Source organism: Aethalodelphis obliquidens, unplaced genomic scaffold (genome assembly GCF_003676395.1).
Source record: "Aethalodelphis obliquidens isolate GAN/ISIS:26980383/991018 unplaced genomic scaffold, ASM367639v1 scaffold6, whole genome shotgun sequence".
Classification (NCBI taxonomy): Eukaryota; Metazoa; Chordata; class Mammalia; order Artiodactyla; family Delphinidae; genus Aethalodelphis; species Aethalodelphis obliquidens.
This window is the reverse complement of record NW_020837950.1, coordinates 28,805,951-28,827,399: the sequence shown is the minus strand read 5'-3', so window position 1 is coordinate 28,827,399 and position 21,449 is coordinate 28,805,951. Positions and strand designations below refer to the sequence as shown.

Here is a 21,449-nt window from a genome sequence, read left to right as displayed (position 1 = left end):
TTAATGCCAATGAACTATAAACATAAAGTGGTAAATGTTATGCTATGTATATTTCACCACAATGCAAAAAATTGGCCTCTTATCCAGCCTTTTGCTTTGGTCAGAGAACTGTATATATTTTTTGGTGCTTCCCATTTTTTATTTCCTATTGGCATTCACAACTTCCAACTGGATGCATGTAAATGAATGCCAGGCTTATAAACCGAACAAAAGCTAGAAGATACCATTTATTGGAGATGTACCAATGGGCTACTAATGTGGGGTTCAAAGACAATGGGAATAACAGTTCCCTAGCAGACTTGTTAAAAACACAGGTATCCTGGACCTCCCCGAGAGATTCTGCCTGGCATCTCTGATGGAACTCAGAGGTCTGTTTTTGCGGTACGCGGGCCTCTCACCGCTGCGACCCCTCCCGTCGCGGAGCACAGGCTCCAGACGCGCAGGCTCAGCGGCCATGGCTCAAGGGCCCAGCCGCTCTGCGGCATTCGGGATCCTCCCGGACCGGGGCACGAACCCGTGTCCCCTGCATCAGCAGGCGGACTCTCAACCACTGCGCCACCAGGGAAGCCCCAGAGGTCTGTTTTTTAAATGGCCTCCCCAGAGGACTCTTATGGCTGATCCTAGAACCGCACTTTAAAACCACAGCTCCTGGGTCATCGAACTACAATACCAGAGAGCCAGACCTCTACAGAAGCCACCTCCTGTGTGAGGCAGGGCAGCAGTGGTCAAGCATATGAGGTTTGGAGAACAACAGAGCCAAGTTCAAATCCCTGCCCCACTGCTTACTAGCTGTATGACTGCAGCTAAATTACGAAACCTCTGTAAATGCCAGTTCCTTGCCTCCAAATGGGAATAGAAGAGTACATTCTGATATGGTTACAGAAACAATTAAATAAATCCAAGTGTATTGCCTGACAGTTAATTGCCCAATACAAGGTAGTTTTGAGTATTGTCTTATTTCATAAATTCTAAAATGAACACATTTTTACATTTAAGTATCTATGGGGTCTTACAAGTGTTGTAAGTTGTGTAAAAACTTCGATTAAAACTTTTTATTAAGTGCAAGAAAGCACTGTTATCAACGCATATTAGAGAGTAGAAGAAAAATAGATGTGTATTATTACTACTATGTTCAATAAAGCTTTGGTTGCTGAGTATGAGAAGTTGCTGAGGTCCTGAGTGACAAAACAGTTTTCAGTGGACGAACAGCACTGACAATCTCTAAAAAAGAGACCATTCATACATCTGACAAAGAATGATTTAAAAAGAAAACTACTCTACATAAGATTATATTTAAGATGTGGAAGAGAAAGGATATGTGTAGAAGAGACAGCCCTATTTATGAAGAATCGGCGGTCAAGTTGTTGGTTAAAAATGTATCATAAAAGAAACAGAATTATCACAAAGCAATGATTGCATCAGATTTTATGCTGTTAAAAAATGCTTTTGAATGCATGAATGAGAGAATAGAAGTGAGAGAGAGAAAAGAACACAGCTGACTTTCCCACCTTCAGAGATTGAAATCTTGAGTGCACTAAATCTTGGTTCTTGGGGACACTAACCTGCAAATGTGAAATTCATCAATACATATCATCTGAAAGGAGATTTATATGTACCGTGCATAGCTCGATTCTCACTATGGTACAAAGACTCATTAGTCTGTATTTCTCCCTCTAATCTCTTTATTGAGCTCTAGTTTAATATCTCCAAGGTTTTGTGAAACAGTGACACTTACCTCTCCTGTGTTGCCTTGTTGTGTCCATCATACTAGATTTTGCTGCTTATCAGGGCTTCAACCACAAGCTTATATTTATCGCCTCTCTTCCTTATTCACACTCATCCAGTGTGTTCCCATGTTTTGTAAGATTTTTCTTCAGAATTTATTTTTCTTTCCCTACCTCCTTTCCATAAAACTTTGCTTATTAAAGGCCTTTCATATGCCAGGAATTCTAAACAAACAAAATAAACTAAAATCTCTAACTTCATTTATCATATTGTCTAACAGGAGAGACAGTTATCTAAGAAAAGAACTCAACTAAAAATTTTGGAGTGTTACAGTAAATATGTGTGCAGGTCACCTTAAGAGCACAGAAAATGGGAACAACTGACTTCCCAATAAGCAATAAGAATGTTTTATAATTAATTTGTAATTATGTAATAATTTTATTGATATTTAGTTATTTGAATATTAATTTACATTACGAATAATATTGTTGTTTGGACCAGGCAAAATGGCGCTAAGAGCCATTTATCTTAGCTGTTTTACAGATGAACAAATGGAGAAAGAGGGTAGGTGACTTGCACAGCATAACATAGCTACTAATAGGTTACAGAGATCTTAGCACGTGGCTCAGCTGGGGGATTGGAGAAGAACTATGCTGAAGGAGGTACTATTTGCTCTGTGTCTTGAACAATATTTAACCCTGCATTTCATGGCGATAGGAACTAGGTGCTTAAGACAAAATAAAATGTGGATAATCTGAAGATTTGGAAGAATAATTTTATAAAAGGTGAATTAAGAGAATATAATTAATGAATGAAATAGAAGGCACAGAAAGTATCTGAGGTGGAAATAGAAGCACAGAAAGTATCAAAGAAGGCCCCCAAGTGAGACACAATCTGAAGGTTTCAAGAAATGCCAAGAAAACCAGTGTGACTGGAGAAGAGTGTGCGAGGTGGGGAGGAGAAAGAGATGAGGTCAAAGGTGTCAGTCAGTTGATTTGGGGGACTTGTAGACCTTGTAATGCTTTGAGTTTTTCCCTCCTTATGATATGGGACATCAGCGAAGAATTTTTTTTTAACATCTTTATTGGAGTATAATTGCTTTACAGTGGTGTGTTAGTTTCTGCTGTATAACAGAGTGAATCAGCTATATATATATATATATATATATATATATATATCCCCATATCTCCTCCCTCTTGTGTCTCCCTCCCACCCTCCCTATCCCACCCCTCTAGGTCATCACAAAGCACCGAGCTGATCTCCCTGTGCTATGCGGATGCTTCCCACTAGCTGTCTGTTTTACATTTGGTAGAATTTATAAGTCCAATGAAGAATTTTGATCGGAGTTGTGGCAAGATATGATTATAGGAAGGCAAAGGGAGGAGCAGAGAGAGAGTTGGGAAGTTATTAAGACAATCCACAGAAGGGGGGATGGTGGCTTTGTCAGGGGAGCAGAGGGCTCTCAACTCTATATTCAAATTCTGAATATATTTTGAAGAATCAGGGGAATTTGCTGGTGGGTTGGATGTTGGGTGTGGAAGAATATGAGATGTCAATGAGGACTCCAGAGTTTTTGGTCTGAACAAGTGTAAGAATGGTGTCCTCTTAACTGAGATGGAGAAGAATTCAGGAGGCGGTTATTTGACATGATGTCAATCTTGGAAATATAACTGTGGTGCCAATGTGGTGGATGCCTTGGAAGGGATCATAGGTTGAGGCAACTATATCGGTTTGGAATCTCAGTCGTGTGTGAAATGGTGATGATATTCTAACAGGGACCATGGCAATAGAGAATGGGAGGAAGAGGCTTGGTTGAAGACACTGCTGAAGTGGTTTTGTGAATGGCTTGTATGTAGTAGAAGGAGAAGGATCTAAAATGGGAAACTCCAGGGTGATGACCACTAGGGTCACTTCTCAGGCCTAGCTCTGGGAGGCCTATATCTTTCCAGTTGTGCAAATACCAAGAACGTAGAACCTTTCCTGTTTGAAACCACTTATATTCACCCTCGTTCATATCCTTCATATCAAGATTAGCTTCAGAATGGGACAGTCTTTCCAGCTCTTCTCACTTCCTTGTCATTTCAGAAAATGAATAAACCAGGCTTTCAGATTTAAGATGTTCAATATTTTAATTCATATGGAAAATTCCAAATTATGCCTGAGCATTTGCAGTAACTTTTTTGTTTGTATTTTTCCAGGTTGATTGACATGTAACATTATATTTGCTATACTACAAAATGATCACTGCAATAAGTTTTGTTAACATTCATTACCTCACATAGTTAGAAGTTCTTTTGTGATAAGAACTATTCAGATTTACCATCTTAGCATCTTCAAATATACAATGCATTATTGTTAAGTACGGTCACCTTGCTGTACATTACATCCCCAGAACATATTAATCTTACAACTGGAAGTTTGTACTTTTTGACCACCTTCACCCATTTCTCCCATCCTCCACCTTCCTTCTCCGGCAACCACCAATCTGTTCTCTCTTTCTATGAGTTCCACTTTTATTTGATTCCACATGTAAGAGAGATCATGCAGTATTTGTCTTTCTGTGCTTGACTTACTGCACTTAGCATGTGCCCTCAGGGTCTATCCATGTTGTGGCAAATAGTAAGATTTCCTTCTTTATCATGACTGAATAATATTCCATTGTGCATGTATGTGTGTGTATATATATATATATATGCTTGTATATATACACACGCATATATATATATATATATATATATATATATATATAACATCTTCTTTATCCATTCATCTGCTGATGGAGACTTAGGTTGTTTCTATGTCTTGGCTATTGTAAATAATGCTGCATAGGGGTGTAGATATTCTTATAAGAGAGTGATTTTGTTTCTCTGCATATATACTTAGGAGTAGGATTGCTGGATCGTATGGTAGTTCCATTTTTAATCTTTTGAAGACCTGCTATACTGTTTTCCATAGTGGTTGCACCATTTTACATTCCCATCAACAGTGCAAAAGTATTCCCTTTTCTCCACATCCTTGCCAACACTTGTTATGTGTTGTCTTTTTGATGATGGCCATTCTGACAGGTGTGAGGTGATATCTCATTGTGGTTTTGATTTGCATTTTTCTAATGATTAGTGATGTTGAGAATCTTTTCATGCATCTATATGTATTCTTTGGAAAACATCTATTCAAATCCTCTGCCCATTTAATTGGGTTGTTTGAATTTTGATGTTTAGTTGCATGAGTTCTTTGCACATTATAGATATTAATCCCTTATCAGATAAATATTTTGCAAATATTTTCTCGGTTCTATAGGCTGCCTTTTCATTTTTTGATGGTTTTCTTTGCTATGTAGGAGCTTTTAGTTTGAGATAGTCCCACTTGTTTAATTTTGCTTCTGTTGCCTTTGCTTTTGGTAACAGGTATAAAACAGTCATTGCTAAGACCAGTGTCAAGGTGCTTACCGCCTACATATTCTTCTAGGAGTTTTATGGTTCAGGTCTTATGTCAAAGTCTTTAATTCAATTTAAGTGTCTATGTATGATGTTATACAGTGGTTCAGTTCCACTCTTTTGCATGTGGAAGTCCAGTTTTTCCAAAACCATTTACTGAAGAGACTGTCCTTTCTCCATTGTACATTCTTCACTCCTTTGTCATAAATTAAGTTTCCATATATGTGTGGATTTATTTCTGGGCTCTCAACTCTATTCCATTGATCTCTCTGTTTTTCTGCCAATACCATGCTGTTTTTATTACTATACTTTGTAGCATAGCTTGAAATCAAGACATGTGATACCACCAGCTTTGTTATTCTTTCTTAAGGTTGCTTTGGCTCTTCAGGTTCTTTTGTGGGACCAAATAAATTTTAGGGTTGTTTGTTTATTTCTGTGAAAAATGCCATTGGAATTTTGATAAGGATTGCACTGAATCTGTAGATGACTTTGAACATTTTAACGTTATTAGTTCTTCCGGTCCATAAGCATGTAATATCTTTCCATTTATTTGTTTCCAAAAGTTTACAAAGCTAATTTAGTCTCCTTGTCTTCCATCCCAGCTCCCCAATTATCACACTTGTTTTCCCCAAACGCTTTTTGCATTTTGCTATTCCATTCCTCAGAAAAATTGAGTGGTTCCAAACTCTCCCCAAGATGACAAGCACCTTAACTTGCATCAAAGACCTTATATTTGGACCTAACTCCAACTCTCAACTTTATTATTTAATGCTCTCCAAAAAGAATTACCTAGTTCACTGGAGACCCACCATTTCTCCACACTACTGCCCAGTGCCACTCTCTGCCCATTGTCCTTGCCTGCTCCGAATTTCAATTTCCAGATCAATCTTCCTAAAAATCAACTCCAATCAAGCCATTTTCCTACTCGGAAGCACATTTTTACACTCTATTGCCTAGTGATATAATTACAGACTCTTCCCTTGGCAGCACTATCCTGCTAGCTCAGTAGTTCTGACTCATTTTTCTCATACACATAGTTCACAGAACAATGCACTCCCATCAGTAATGTATCACATTGCCTACAATGGTCTTCAAGGAACAGAGCAGATATACTTAGGGGCACAGAGCAAATTCTCCTAGTAGCATAATTGTAATATATATGTAACCAATGCCTCTACAGTAGTTACTGTGCGCCAGTCACTTTGTGAGCACTTTAAAGAGTATTTCATTGAATCCACTTAACAGTCCTGTGATATAGACACTGTTATTGTTTCATTTTACGGATGAAGAAACTGACATACAGAAAATGTAAGCAATTTTTGCAAGGTCACATGGTTAATACCTGATACCTGATATCGCTGAAGCTTGGTTTCTTTAATAGTAACAAACAGTAATAATAATGATAATAATAATACCTACTTCACTTCTCAGTCTGCAGCCTATGCTCTTAATTCCTCTGGCATACCTCCTCTCTCCTTGGATTTCTCCTACTCACCCATACCAACACTGGAAGATGAGAAATATTGAGCTCAGTAATTTTCATCAAATTTCAAAAAATTCCCTTTCTATTTTGAAAGTGGCCTGAATCAACCAAGCCTCCAATGACTGTTACTTCTCTGATCTCCTCGATCACTTTTCTAAGATTCCACTCATGCTTTACTTATTCTATACTACCTTGTTATCATCCAACTGTGAGATATAAATCACATCTCTCCAACGAGACTGAAAAATTTCCACAACCAAACTCATAATAGACACTGTAAATTTTGATTTCCCAATTTTGTTAATGGTTCCTCTATCAAAGTTCAAAATGACTTCAATCTTCTCTCTCTTCTTTGCCTAATCCATATCCACATACAATTCACTTCTAAGTTTTGGTTCTTCATGCATCCCTGATACCACTCTTAATCTCTTGTACCTTTTCTGTCTAAAGGGTGGGAGCCCATCCATTAACAAGGCCAGGGTAAACAAGCAATGTATTGATGGTTATTACGTTGCTTCATAATTCTCATTACTTTTTCCCTAACTATCATAAAAATCTTGTATCTGGTTATCCAGATTTGAGTCTTTGACCCTTGGTATTCTCCTAAATTCTACTGCCAGTTTAATCTAAGGAAGAGTATCTGTCCGGCTCCCATACATCACTCTTCCCTCGCTACCACTGTCTGCTGAAATAAGAACTCACTCTTCAATCGGTATCAGAATGTCTACTCCTCACACCCCTCACTTTTCCTTCCAACCTCATCTCCTATTACTGCACTGCATGTTATACCTTCTAAGCAAACCAGACCAAAAGCTACTCCCATAGAAGTTCTATTTTTCTACCTCCATACTCTTGCTTGTGCTATGTATTTCACACAAAAATGCAAATGACATAAGTCAGAGGCTAGGATGAGTTAAGAAAAAGTCTCCTACGTTTTAGGCCACAGGAAGGACATATTGAGATGGATTAAGTAGCCCTCAGTGTCATCTTTAGAAATCCCCACATCCTGACTCAATATTTATCTGGATTTCCTCTACATCTTTTGATACTTCAACACTTTCTGTCATTGTTTAGCACCTGATATCGTTGAAGCTTGGTTTCTTTAATCATAACAAATAGTAATAATAATGATAATAATATCTACTTCACAAGATGGCCATGTAGGTTAAAAAACATAAATTTGATATTATATTATCTCTAAAAATTTAAGCATTGCACATAGCAGGTACTGAAAACTTGTTAAGTTTCTTCCTCCAGTCATGGGTGAATATTATTGCCCACTTAACTGAAGGGACCTGAGATCCACAACTGAATTTGGCTGCCAGAGTAAGCGGAGCACAAGAGCAGAGACCCCATAGAATAGTCTACTCAGGGGGGTAGCGACACATAAGCCACTGACCGTAGGGAGGCTCTGAGCCTGACTGTCCCTCACCCTTCTATAAAAGATAAGATGGTAGGTGTTAGCAGAATAAAACCCTTCTAATGCCCTAGACTTCTGCCTGAGGCAGTCAAAAGGACTAAAATCACATTCAGAAGGAATGGTGTTCTGACTGTGTTTCAGTGCTCTTCAGCCATGTCTCTATGAGCCACCTGAAGTCATCCTCCTGACTAGCCTCCCACCACACCCTCACCCTCTTTGAGACCATGACCCTAGAAAAACTGTGCCGGAGGTGGCGCATGAAATGGCCCCAGCTGGTGGGAGGGGAAGACTGCAGAGCCTGGGAAGCAGGCAAGGTCTGAAGCCAACATCTCTGCCATTTTTATTCACCTACACAGTCTCTAAAGCAGTCTTTGTTCTAGGAGAAGTGGGAAAAAAAAATAAGTGGTGAGAAAACATTGAACTGACAGGGGCACAACAATTAAAACACTATATGTTTTCACGGAGTGCTCTAGCATTAAATTTGCTTGAATCCAGTTTTTTCCCTCCTCGTTTCTTACTACTTTCTGAATTTTCTTTCTCCAGTATCTCTCTTTACCTTCTCCTAGCTCAGTAGCCTCCTTTGAGCACTGTTTCTGACATTAAGCTTTTAAATATATGCAATTAAACATTTCTTAACTCGATGTAATTAAACAAAGGAGGGAAGTCAGTCTGAGATCAACGACAAGCTGGAGAAATAAGCAATTTTTAAGGAAATGAAGTTTTCTTACTCTTAGGGATATACTGAAGCTATTGATAACAGTTCACTTAGGACATGAATGGCTGCCTTAACTCCTACATAAGCACATATTACAAACTTACTGTTTGGAATAAAATATGTATGTGTTTTTCTTTGCTTTTTTGCTAAAGACCTTTACTCTTTAGACTAACATTATTTCTCTACAAATTGCTTAGCAAACTTTTTTTTATTTGAACGTTGCAGATATTGAGATATAAATGCAAATCTCACTTGTTTAAAACTTAGTGCTAATGAGGTCAAAACCACACAGTAAATCTCTGTATCTGCCAGTTATCTCTATTGTGTGGCGAGAAGTGTGTGAGCAACCAGCTCTGGTCATAAGAAGCATTGGGGGAGAGAATGCTGGTGAATTCGTCCAATATGCCTCCACAAAATTGGAAAATGACTCCGTTTTGGCAGGCATGTACCCGTGGTCAGTAGCTTCATCTTTCTTTGTGTGCGTCAGTTATCTTGAATTTAAAGATAATTTTAGTACCTTCATTGTTACTTTAATACTTTATTTGATATTTCAGCTTTCTGCTATGTGGTAGTGTTATTTAAAATTTCCTCTTTTCAGTGACATTTCTTGCATGTGTATTTATATCCTACTTGTTAAAGCTAGTAATACTATGTGAGCTTATAGAATTGCATCTGAACTCTGAAGGAAAAATAATGATCCATTTCACGAGATGAATGATTTTTACAAACTCTCATTTCAACTCAAAGAGTGCTTTTTTTCCCTTGATTAAAATGTATTTCTCGATTAAATTAAAATGCAAATATAGACAGTCTGTGTTTATGGTTATAATAGAATTATTTAAAGAAGGTTCTAAATCAACCTGCTGCTAATATTTCATGCAAGAACTGTGGGTTTTATTGTTGGGCCAGTACTGCCGTGTTCCATTTTCAAGATTACTTAAAGTGCTATGAAAACTTAATCACACTGCCCAGGTTTTATCAGTTTTTGCCCAGTCTTCTCTAGGATGTTAAAAGGGACTGCTTTCCTATATACGTCTTAAGTTATGTTAGTGATATTGGAGAAATATGAAGTACTAAAACTTTAGAACCCCTTGAAATTGAGTTATGAACAATTTACTATTTGTTTTAAAAAATATATTTTATTACACAGAAGTGAATCAGCTCTTAAATTTAAGAGAACCATATTTAATAATTTATTATGGAATTAAATATCTGAAAAATTACTTCAAGAAACCATTTAGTCCAACTTTTTAATTTATATTAGTTATATAAAATATTTGTATTAGAAATTGCATCTAATGCTATGGATTTAATTATGATCCTTTAGTATTATTTTAGCTTTCCTTTTTTTTTTTTTTGGAAGTGTCCTATCACTTTTCAAACACATTGATTAAAATAATTCTTAAATAACATTTATAACTTGATCTTTTTTCTTTTTTTGTTATTTTTAGTGACCTCAGTGAAAACCAAATTCAGGCAGTTCCAAGGAAAGCTTTCCGTGGGGCAGTTGATATTAAAAATCTGTAAGTATTTTTCCTAATTGATACTGTTTTTTTTTAAATTACCCATTTTCCAAGTTTAATTTATATTGAATAAAGTGTCAGAAAAAAATGGTGAAAGCCTATATACATCTTTATGCTTCCTTAGGAGAGCTTGTAACAATGAGTTTTAAATTGTTTTCACAAGCTATCTGAAGAGATTCTTGTTTAGAAGATGTCTTGAAACTGAAGTTGTTATCAAATTCATTCTTCAAACCTTGTGATTAATCTTGTGAAATCTAAAGAAATTATTTGATTATAAGGTATTTACAATGTATTTTCTTCCCCTTACTGTGAGCTAATTTCAATAGCTCCTTTTTCACTTGTTATCGGTGTTTATTGGAAATGCAGAATATTTTTTTTCTGGAAAGAGTAGATAATATTTTCTTGTTAGAGATACCTGTGGCCTAGAGCTACAGCTTTTTAAAATAGCTTTTAGATCACCATTTTCATTAAATGCCAACAGTGTGAGAATGAGAAAATTGTCTTTCCCTTTGTGTGAATACTTTTCTTGCATCTTTTCCCTCTTATATCTTTATGAAAGAATATATGTATAGCCTTCTTTAAAAAGCAAAAAAAAAAAAAAAGAAAAAGAAAACTATGTTTCTGTATTATCCCTTGATAAATCTTTAATCTGGTGTTTTGTGTAGATGTGGTTTTTGTAAGTGTGGATAGCTCTTTACATACCAGGTTTAAGATCACAGTGGCAATCCTAATATCATTGATATATATCTTAATGAATTTAAAAATACCTTGTTAACCTTTTAAAATGATGGTTTTTGACTCACCGTGAATCTAAAATGTAAAACATTTTCTGTAGCTTTTCCATTAGTTTGGAATGTGGGGGAAAAGGCCCCTGTGTGCTGAGATTAACTATCAGGAATTCAGTATTTCTTAGCTAGTAATAAACAGGGCAGGCACTTTAAGAATTAACTTATATTCCGAATTCTCCATGGTGGGATCCAACAGTATTTCTCCAGTAGCGAAAGTGAGACAGATGTTTTCCTTCGTCAAAGGAAGCTGTTTATAAAGCTGTAGCTGTTTTTATAAAGCTACAATTTATGGCCTCTACATCCTCTCCTCAATGTAAATTTTTTTTAATTTGTACTTTTTTTAAATTTGTACTTTAATTTGTACTTTTTTTAAGTGTATAGGTAAAGACAGAAAAACATAGACTTCTAGGTATAAATGTGTAGAGCCGCCAAAATCCTGGCCCTAGGTTTTTATGAGCGTTTACATGTTAAAGAGATTTTATTTGCTTTGTTTTTCATCTCTAGTGAAGACTTAGGGAAGCCTTCAGATAGATTCAGAGATGTAGGGTGTTCAGAACTGCCGCTGTATATTACATCTGATCAGAACAACATAAAGATCCCAATGTAGCACCTACCTGAGTTGCCTATATGTCTCTGTAAAAGGACAGTAATGGCCAAAGTTGACCACCCTTTGAGAATGCCACTTGCAATCTTACAATAGTATTTTTTCTAAAGCCTTAAAACAGGTGGCTTTTAATCTTAGCAAAGATATTTAGGGAATCCAAGTCTATTAAGTAATCCTTCTCCCATATTTAAGGATGCATTTGGGAGTGAGATACCGGTCATGGTGGGATTCTTCCTTAATTCCTCTTCATTTATTCTTTAAAAATGTGATTTTAAAAGTTTAGAGATAAAAAGAAAAGTAAAATGCTAGCCCTTGTACTTTGAAGAAAGCAATATTGATTTAGCATGATTTTTGAAATATTTCTCCCCACGACATCATCCCCCCTCTCTACCATTTTAAAGGCAGTTATTATGTATACTGTGAGATGAGTTTAGGACTATCTCAGAATCTCTTGCCATTTTTTTGTTTTGTAAATGTAACAAATCAGTAAACTTCATTGAGCCTTAATTTTTACTTTTATGAAATCAGTATAATAATTTCTTACATTTGCTGTGGTTATTAGAGAAAAACCATATGTGAAAAACCTTAAAACAGTAATATGCTACAAAATATAGTACAGTATTCATTCAGCAAGTTCATTCAGCAACTGCTAAAATTTAGCACTGAAAATTTTATACTAAGGAGAGAGGAAAGGAGAGCATAAACTAATTTGCAATATTAGTAATCAATCAGATAGACCCATGTCTATCATGGGTCAATTAGCCATGGAGCTACAATAATGGGGAAAAAAATCTATCAGAAAGTACTAAATGAATATACACAGGACCCTGATTTATAAACAAATTAAATGCAACAGGTACTGAGGAAAGAAAGAGATAAAAGTATTGATATTGCTTGACGTTATCAGGGAATACTTTAGAAAAGAGTTACTGAAAGAAAATATAAAGGCATCTTCAAGGAGGTTGGCTCATACTGTATACTGGTGAGTAGTGGCCGGTAAAAGCAGACTGAGAAAGTAAGAATTTATTAAGACCTATGCAAGGCCTGATTTCTGGGTTTCGATTGGTTTGGAGGATTAAAATTAAAGTGCAGTGGAATGTGTGTGTGTGTGTGTATTGTGTGCGTGTGTGTGTGTGTGTGTGTGTGTATGATGTAAGGAATATTACCTTTGTTTCAAGGCGAACCAATACTAATTCGGAATAGCAGCAGTGGTAAGAAGCATAGCAATCTGCATATGGAGGAATCCGAGTAGAGTGGCATCCAAATGATTTTAACTTTGGAGGTTTCTGTTCTTATGGAGGAAAGGGGGCTTAAGAAACTATGTGAGTGCTAAATGATGATGTGATGATCAAAAGAACAATTTATTCCTGCTCCTCTCAATGCCTTCCATGTAACAGTGAGAAAGACCATGACAACATTGAGACACCACAATGCATTTACAGGTTTATTTAATTAAATAAGATCATAGTTACAATTTTCTAAAATTTCACATTTAAAAAGCATTTTGCTATAATTAAAAAATAGTTCAAACTACATTATTCAAAAAAATTTCCATTTCATGGGACTTTGTGTGAAGTTTAGTTTTACCATTAAAAATTAAGAAGGATATTTGGTAAAATATGTTAGAACTGAGAGTAAATTTTAATTTGTATTATTGTTAAAATGGTAACTGTATGTCATCAAGTAATGACTCAGTAAAAGTCCATAAATATTGACATTATTAATATTATTAACATTCAGTGTGGGAAGGAGAGGCATAGTGCTTTGTCTTATTTATTATTCCAGTGTGTACGTTTACAGTTTGGACAACCCTGCATGGTGCCATAATGGCTAGTGTTTCGAGTCATTCAGGGACTAAAAGAGAAGAAGTAAGGCTGCACAGAAGGAATACGTGCTTTAGTTGCATCAAGCCGATATTTTGTATAGCGCTGTCTAAAAGACTAGTCTAATGCACTGTACCGAGTTTATTGGATTTACCACATATTCAGGCCTTATTCAGAACAAATTCCAGTTATCAGAAGATTTTCACTGGAAGCACTTGCTTTAATCTTGTGGATTGGCTAAATATGCTTGAGGCAGTATCCTGACAATATGAAATTGATGCTGTGGAAATTTTGCAAATTAGCAGATTTTATTCCTCTTCCTCCAGGCAAGCCACAGTAAAACTATTCTAGACAGCTGGACATTTATCTTGCTCTTAAACATCTCCAGGGAGAACTTCCCATAACTTTTTTGCTTACCTCTATTAATTTCCAAACTGGATTAAAACCTTTATATTTTATTTTGTTACCCAATTTTCTCCACCTGCTACTTAAACCAGTTTCTTTTTTCTGGCATTGTACACAGTGAGATCTGAGAATAACAAGATCGTATTAAAATATCAACTAAATAATAGTGTTTATAAAAGTCACTGGCAGCACTTCTACATAGGATTTACATCTGTGTGTTTGAACTCTCCAAGTATGAATTCAAGTACTGATACCATATCATTATCAAAGGATGCCTCACCGAAATGATAATCAATGTTTATATGATTTTCCTTGATAAACTTTGTATATATATTTAATATATTTAACACTGACTAATAAAGGCTTGGCTGCCTCCTGATCAGTTTCTGAACAAAGACATGTTACATTGTGCCAGTTTTGTTTACAAGTATGTATGAGGCATTTCCATTTAATTAAATAATTTAAGAGAATATTCAAATTATAATAAATCTTGCCTTATTGCTGAGACTTGCAAGATTATTCTCTAAGTAGATATTTTATGAATATAAAATTTTTCCAAGAGTCTCTTGTTTTTATGAGAAATCATTTCTAGTCATGTTATCTTAGGATTTAAGCAAAGAAGTGCAAATATATGAACTTAAAAATCAAATGGATTGCCAATAGTTACTCACACTACAAAAGCAAACTCTAACATACCTTACATTAGTTTCTTTAATGAGTTGAACCTGAACACTTAAAATAACTAAATTCCAACAAGCATTATTTTAGGTAGACTTTTTAAAGTACGTCATACCTGGTTTTTATTCTTCTTTCATGTTGCGGTATATCCTCAAAATGTACTCTATGTTCCAAACTTTACTATTTACTGTTCATTAATAGATACATTCCTTTTCTATTTGCTTGCATTATACCAATTCCATTAAATTTCATCTGTTATGAATCTTACCCTCCTTTTCCAATAAAACTACCTGTTGTTAACAAATAGGTTAAGGAAAATATTTATATTCATTCTTTTATAACATACATTAGTTTACAGACAAGGGTTATAAGATGATTTAAGTTATAAGATGATTTAACTTGGTTCTCTTTGAGTAAGTCATGGTATCATTTGGGAAACAAGAATGCATGGCCATGACTTTTTAGGAAACAGATAACCCAATTTGGGATGCACCGATTCTTGGTGATAAGATTTGGCAAATAGGAAAGAGAAGGTTAATCTGTACGTTGCTACACAGCTATTTATGTTATTTAGAAATTTAATTTTTTTCTGGAACTGTGTCATCTTCAATTTATTTTATTAATGGATCAATTAAAACCCATAGGAGGAAAATTCACAGTTCTATACTAGGTACACAGAAAGACATATATTTTGCTATTTTTTCACACTTCTCTATTTTAAAATATCAATCTACTGGTTTCTTTTCCTCTATCATCTGCATTCTTCATGATGATAAGGGAACAAGGTTGCTCACGTAATATAGAATAAATATGTAACAACCAGAAGAGTGTATTATATATTTAACCATTCAAATGCAAGACTTACTTTAAGCTGTGTCCTATAAATTAAGTCATATTTACAGAATGACTACCGTAATCAGCTACTTTTCATGTTTAGTTTACTACATTTCTTGTCATACTTAATTACATACTTTTTACATAATTATCATAAAAATAAAATCCATGTATATCAAATTGAAATTGTAACTTTTAGTGCCCCTACCTCCTCCCAAAAGTGTTTTCAGTAAGCCTGTGGCTGAAGAGACTTCGAAGGGGAGGTTGGTTTCTCACTCAAGGGGCTTGCTATCTTTAGCGTTAGATTAAATACCACATACAGGTCTTTAGGGGGAGGTAGAACCTTCTGAACAAACCTGTAACAATGGCTCTTCATTTAGATAAATAGCAAATGAAGTTGAGTTTTATGGTATAAGGACCAGGGCGTCTCTTAACATCCAGAATGCTGCCTGTGGACATAGGGGACAACCCGCAACCAGCAGTTGTTTGGGTTCTTAGATGTAAAATGTATTAGGAACTCAGCAGTTGCCACAGTCAGTACCATGGGAACTGTCCATGGTCCTAGAATTTGCCTGGTTTAAACTCAGTCTAAAAAACCACACTGAATTGTGATAATCCGCAACAACTATGGTCAAGTTTGCTACCAATAACCTCTCCAGCATCTCATTTTGCTGTTTCTCCTGGGTGCCTTAGCACTCTATTACTGATAGCTTTCTCTCATGTAAAAATGAGTCTAAATAACGTATCTTCATCAACATTTTCCAAAACACAAAAACTAAAAAGAAAAAAAAGCAAGATGTTTTGATTGAATAGTTAGGAATCTAATTCACATATGTATCAGTATAAAATAGTAATGGTCATGATCTTTCTGTGGCTGCGTGTTGTCCTTGAGACAGAACAGATCTTTAGGTTTCTTACTTCCCCAACCCTGGAGAGCCACTCTTTTCTACCTCTGAGCAATTACAATAACCTGCTAATTGAGTTTTGATCTCCAATTTATATTCTCATTAGATAGTTGTAACATTGCAGCCAGATTTGTTTTCATAAAGCATTGTTTTTCATCCCATCACTGCCTGGTTCAAAATCATGCAGCTTATTAAAAACAAAAACATTTTGCTATAGGCATTATGGCAAAGCCTTTGGGATTTAACAGAGTATTGTCTACAAAAGTTCTGCAGGGTCTGTAGGAATATAGGCTCTTCCCTGAGAGAGCAGCGACTTTTATCAAATGGCATGCCATCTAGTCTCTTTAGATATTCTGACTAGTCCCAATGTTCTGACACCCATGCAGGCTCCCAGCCCTCTCTCCCCCCGAATCTGCACACAAGTTCTTCGCTCACATCAGAATGGCCCCTCTCTTGCAGACATTTACTGTGAACATTGTAGAACCTCTGCTCACAAGTGTTCTTTGAACCAGTCTCCTCCATAGGGAATGCTCACTTTTATTTCTGTCTTACTGGATTCTATCCATCTTTTAGGGATCGGGGGATTTTTTTTCTCTTCCTCACACAATTATTTTCGCCTAGGGTAATCTCTTCCTTTTCTGAAATTCTGTAACATTCTTCGTCTACTGGCTTCTTCCTTGAAACTTGGCCATTAGAAATTCAGCAGAAACCTCCATTCACAGAATGAATAACTCCTGAATCTCTTTTCCTAGCCACCTGTGTATCTAGTGAGGGCTTCAGCAATACATAGATTTAAATTTGAATCAAGGTGTCACTAAATATTTACTACCTATTTTGCATAATTTATTGAACTTCTGTGAGCCTCATTTTCTTATCTATAAAATCAGAATAATGATAATACCTACCTTTTCAAGTAATTGTGAGAAATAATGAGACGGGTATATCTACAGACCCTGCCATTTGCTATGCATTCAATAAATGCTAGCAATTATCATTGTCAGTTTCAATTTCTACCTCCCTTGATTAGTCTACTTAGACTTACCAGAACGTGAAGGTCAACTTAGTTGTCTTTCCTCCAGTGTCTATTACCATCTCTGTTAGAACTACCTTTAGCTTCCTTCTAATAAATTATCAAATGGATATAACTTTATACCACAGCTTATTCCAATAAAAACTGAGATTCTTTATTCCTATGAGAAAAACATAATGTTACTTGAAAGATTGCAAAAGGGTTAAATTCTCAAATAACATAAATTATTTTGGGTTCCTAAGAAGAGTCCTTTCCTTGGTTATTTCCTTCATTAATGTCCAGGCTAACAGATGAGCTTTCATGCCAAGGTAAATAATGTTTGCTGATACTTCTCTTCTAGGATGTTCATTTATATGGATTAATTTAAATTTTTTTATTCCCTCTATGTATTATAATTTAAATCTTGAACTGCTTCTTAAACAATCATTATTAGCATAAGATTTGTATATTTAGGCACTCATATTCACCTGAATTTTATACACACAGGGAAGAAATAGAACAGATCCTGCCCATATCCTTACCAACATTTTTTTTTCTTTTTCTCCCATTATATTTATGTTTTATCAGATTGCTTATAAAATAGTGAAATGTTGTTTTTCCCTCATATTGACTGTAGTCACTTTGATGTGTTTTAAGTCAACTAGATTCTTGGAGTTTGTCATCTTACAGTGGTGAGATAAATATGAACGAAACTTCTATTTCTCATACCTAAAAAACCCTGGGAAAGTGGAGCATAGTGATAATAATTTTGTTGAGACATTGAGAAACTCTGCCTGGCTTAGAAATTATTAAAGAATTTTTATGTTCACTATTGTTTCAGAGTTAAGTATATTTTATGGTGTTCTAATTTTTATAAAAAGAAAATTAGTAATAAGACTTTATTACTTGGACACTGCACTGAAATATGAATTTTCTATGAGTAAGGACAAAACCAACTAAAGTTAATGCAGGAAGGTATGTTTTGTATGTAATTCAAACAGTATGGTATCTAGATTTTTAAAAATGACAACAGGAAATCCTGAAAAAGACTTACTTAAAAGTAACAGAATGGGGAGGGGATATGGGGATATATGTATACAGATAGCTGATTCACTTTGTTATACAGCAGAAACTAACACAACATTGCAAAGCAATTATACTCCAATAAAGATGTTAAAAAAAAAAGTAACAGAGTGCAGTGTCTCCAGTTATATTTCAGGATGCCAAGTAAGCAAATGTCCAACCGTTTTTGTCATTTAATATACCTCTTTTGTAAAATTTATACTTAGCAATGTTATATATTGTCTCTCATTCTGAGAATTAATCAAAATCTGAAGCTAGGCTAAATTATTTTTAGTCTTAAAGACAATCAGATCAGCTTTCGAAATTTTATGTGAGTGAGGCACAGAGTGATCTCTCTTAATAAAAACATACTGCATTCTCTAAGACTAAATTTACCAGTGTTAGGAAAAAATAAAATAGGCAGTCTAGAGTTATTCTAGAGCATCAGAAGAGGAGCATCTGCCACTGAAAAGAGAATCATAGAATGTTAATGCTAAGCTTAAGCATTAGCTTAATGCTAAGATTTCTTTAAGAAATCTTAAAGAGAATATATTTTTTAACAACATTATTTTCATGAAATTAAAGATAAAGCAGTTGCTTCAAATCACACTCTTACAAACTAGGACAGTGGAGGATCAGAGAGGATGGGTCGGAATTTGAACAGAAACAAGAGAGGAGGGCTGGGGGTAGGAAATGAGGAGAAGACACAGCAGTCTGGGCAAGAACATGTAGGCTAGATGTTTGAAAGAAACCACCAGTGGTACTATCCATACCGTTCTTTCTCCTGGGAAAATAAGAAAAGCACTGGCTTGCTTCCCCCTGGGAAGTAGCTCCTGTGTCAGGAAAGGATCCTCAAGCCGTCTCTGATGCACCTAGTGCTCTTATCATCTAAAATTCAACACATTTACCTTATGTCTGGGTAAAGAGCTGTAACATTACTTTTTGGAGAAGTGAAAAAAAGTCTCTTCTTACTAATTCCTTAATTCGGAACAATTTTACGGCACAATTTATAATCACGTCTAAACATGTCACTAAACTCTTGGCTGAACAGATCCTTTCCTGTTTACAGAAAGCAGGAGTGCCCAGGGTTTGCGAGGTGGTAGAGAAGGAAGTGAGTAGCATGAGAGGAAACAAGGTGAAGAAAATTAGTCCAGAAACTCTGAAATAAATTACACTTTTGCAGAGTTTTGACACTGTTTATCTTGAACCATATGCAAACAAATAGAGGTTTGTGCAGAGAGATTTTCCCATGAGCAGTCATGCGGGTACAACACTTTCCATAAACATACCTTTGAATACTACAAAATCTACCCACTGATGAAAATATTATTTACTTCGATTTTCATTGTCCTTTCAAATGAGTAGTGTTTTCACAAAATACCTTCCTTCTCAGAAGATATTTGAACTGAGATATGATGGCATTCAGGAAACTTTTAGGGATGACTTTGGTCCTATGAGAGCTGAATATTCTTAATGGTTTAGTGCCAGTAAGGGCTTAGATTTCTGTTAAGAATCAGAAGAAGCATATAACCATGAGCAACGTTAAAGAGGGGTAAAATTAGAAAAGTTTCCAGCAGCGTCTCAACTTCTAGTGGTATACAAAAAGTAATCTGTCTTTCAGTACTTGTAAGACAAGATTTGCTTGAGTGCTTTCTGGCAAACTAGGGCTTCCCCTTTGTGTATAGTATGCATGATTTGAAAGAAGCTGTGTCAGCACTGATTTATACATTGACAGCTAAGGATAATAAGATATGGGCAAACATACAGCTCACCCTTTTACAGATTAACCTGGAGACTGCATTAGGCAAATTTGATAGCATTAAATGATTTTGCCAATTTGTCTGGAAACAATTTCTCTTTTGTAGTGTGTCAAGGGTAACACTTCATGCCATTGTGCTAATTTAAATGGCTTTGATAAATTGTTCAAGAGGTTAGAGAATAGTAGTGTAGATATATATTTAGCACTTTAAAAATAAAAAACGGCTATTAACTTAATTGTTAAATGAATTTAATCTGTAAAAATCAAAAGTGCTCAAGAATGTTAAGTGTTTTCTTGGAACTGCAGCAACCATATTACATCATGAGTCTTTAAAAAGTCTTCTTAGAAAATAAAATTATACCTCTGCATACTTCCTAATAAGCAGAAATGCTTTCAGCTGTTACAGTAGCATGAGTGGTAGCTGTTGTTTGGGGAAAGCCTTAGTTTATACAAGCAATAAAATTGTATCTTCTCAAGGGCTCACGTTTTTTATATTGCACATCTTAGTACACACCATTTGCACGGCATCAAGGTAGCCTCTTATATGATTATGTCCTCCAGAGACCTTCTTAAAAATGAGATGTATATTTCATGAGACATTCTCTATGTAAATAATTTCTAAAGTAAGGACTTTGAAAAGGCCCCTCTGAAAGTCACTGGTTTAAATCACTTCACCTTTATTCAGTCGTCTTGTGAGAGAAACAGCTATTGCAACATTTCCCTTAAAAACCGACCTCAGATTTGAATTAGCCCTTTTGGTGAATTCTGCACTTGAAACAAGGACAAGATTCATTTGTATTAGGATCATAGTCTTACCCTGTGCATGTACCTCCCTTCCCAACGCATGCAGAGCTGACAGCTCACCTGACTATTTCATTAAACATTTTGTTTCTATCTCAAGTGAAGCATTAAAATACTTTTTCTTTACAGGAATAATAATATTGCTAAGCATCAAGCTACTAGATTTAAATAAAAACTGCTTATTTGTTAAACAAAAAGGAGAGTGCTGTGGGATTTAGTACTTAGTTGTCCATTTCAACCAAGTAAATTTCTTAGTATGAAGAAGGAAATTTTAATTCCCCAGACAAGCGGCAGGAAAAAGCAAATAAGTTTGGCGCAGCCATTTTTTTCAATCTTTGAATTTTAGCAAATGAGTACTTAAACTTCTGGAGAACATTCATTTATTTGAATTCTATATTATTTAGAATGAGCTGATACAGCTTTTAAATGTTTGACTGTAGAGATGTGTGATGTTTTAACAGTCTTGCTGCTATATGTGTTT

At 35.5% G+C, this 21,449-nt stretch overlaps 1 protein-coding gene across 6 annotated transcripts in view; it reads left to right on the top strand.

The window, feature by feature from the left end:
• The window catches only part of SLIT2 (slit guidance ligand 2), a 382,557-nt gene that overhangs the window by 228,409 nt on the left and 132,699 nt on the right, over nucleotides 1-21,449 (top strand). For all 6 annotated transcript variants that reach the window (XM_027103256.1, XM_027103257.1, XM_027103259.1 and 3 more), the window contains exon 5: nucleotides 10,229-10,300. In XM_027103256.1, the coding sequence (XP_026959057.1) occupies nucleotides 10,229-10,300 (72 nt within the window). The remainder of the gene's footprint in view (nucleotides 1-10,228; nucleotides 10,301-21,449) is intronic.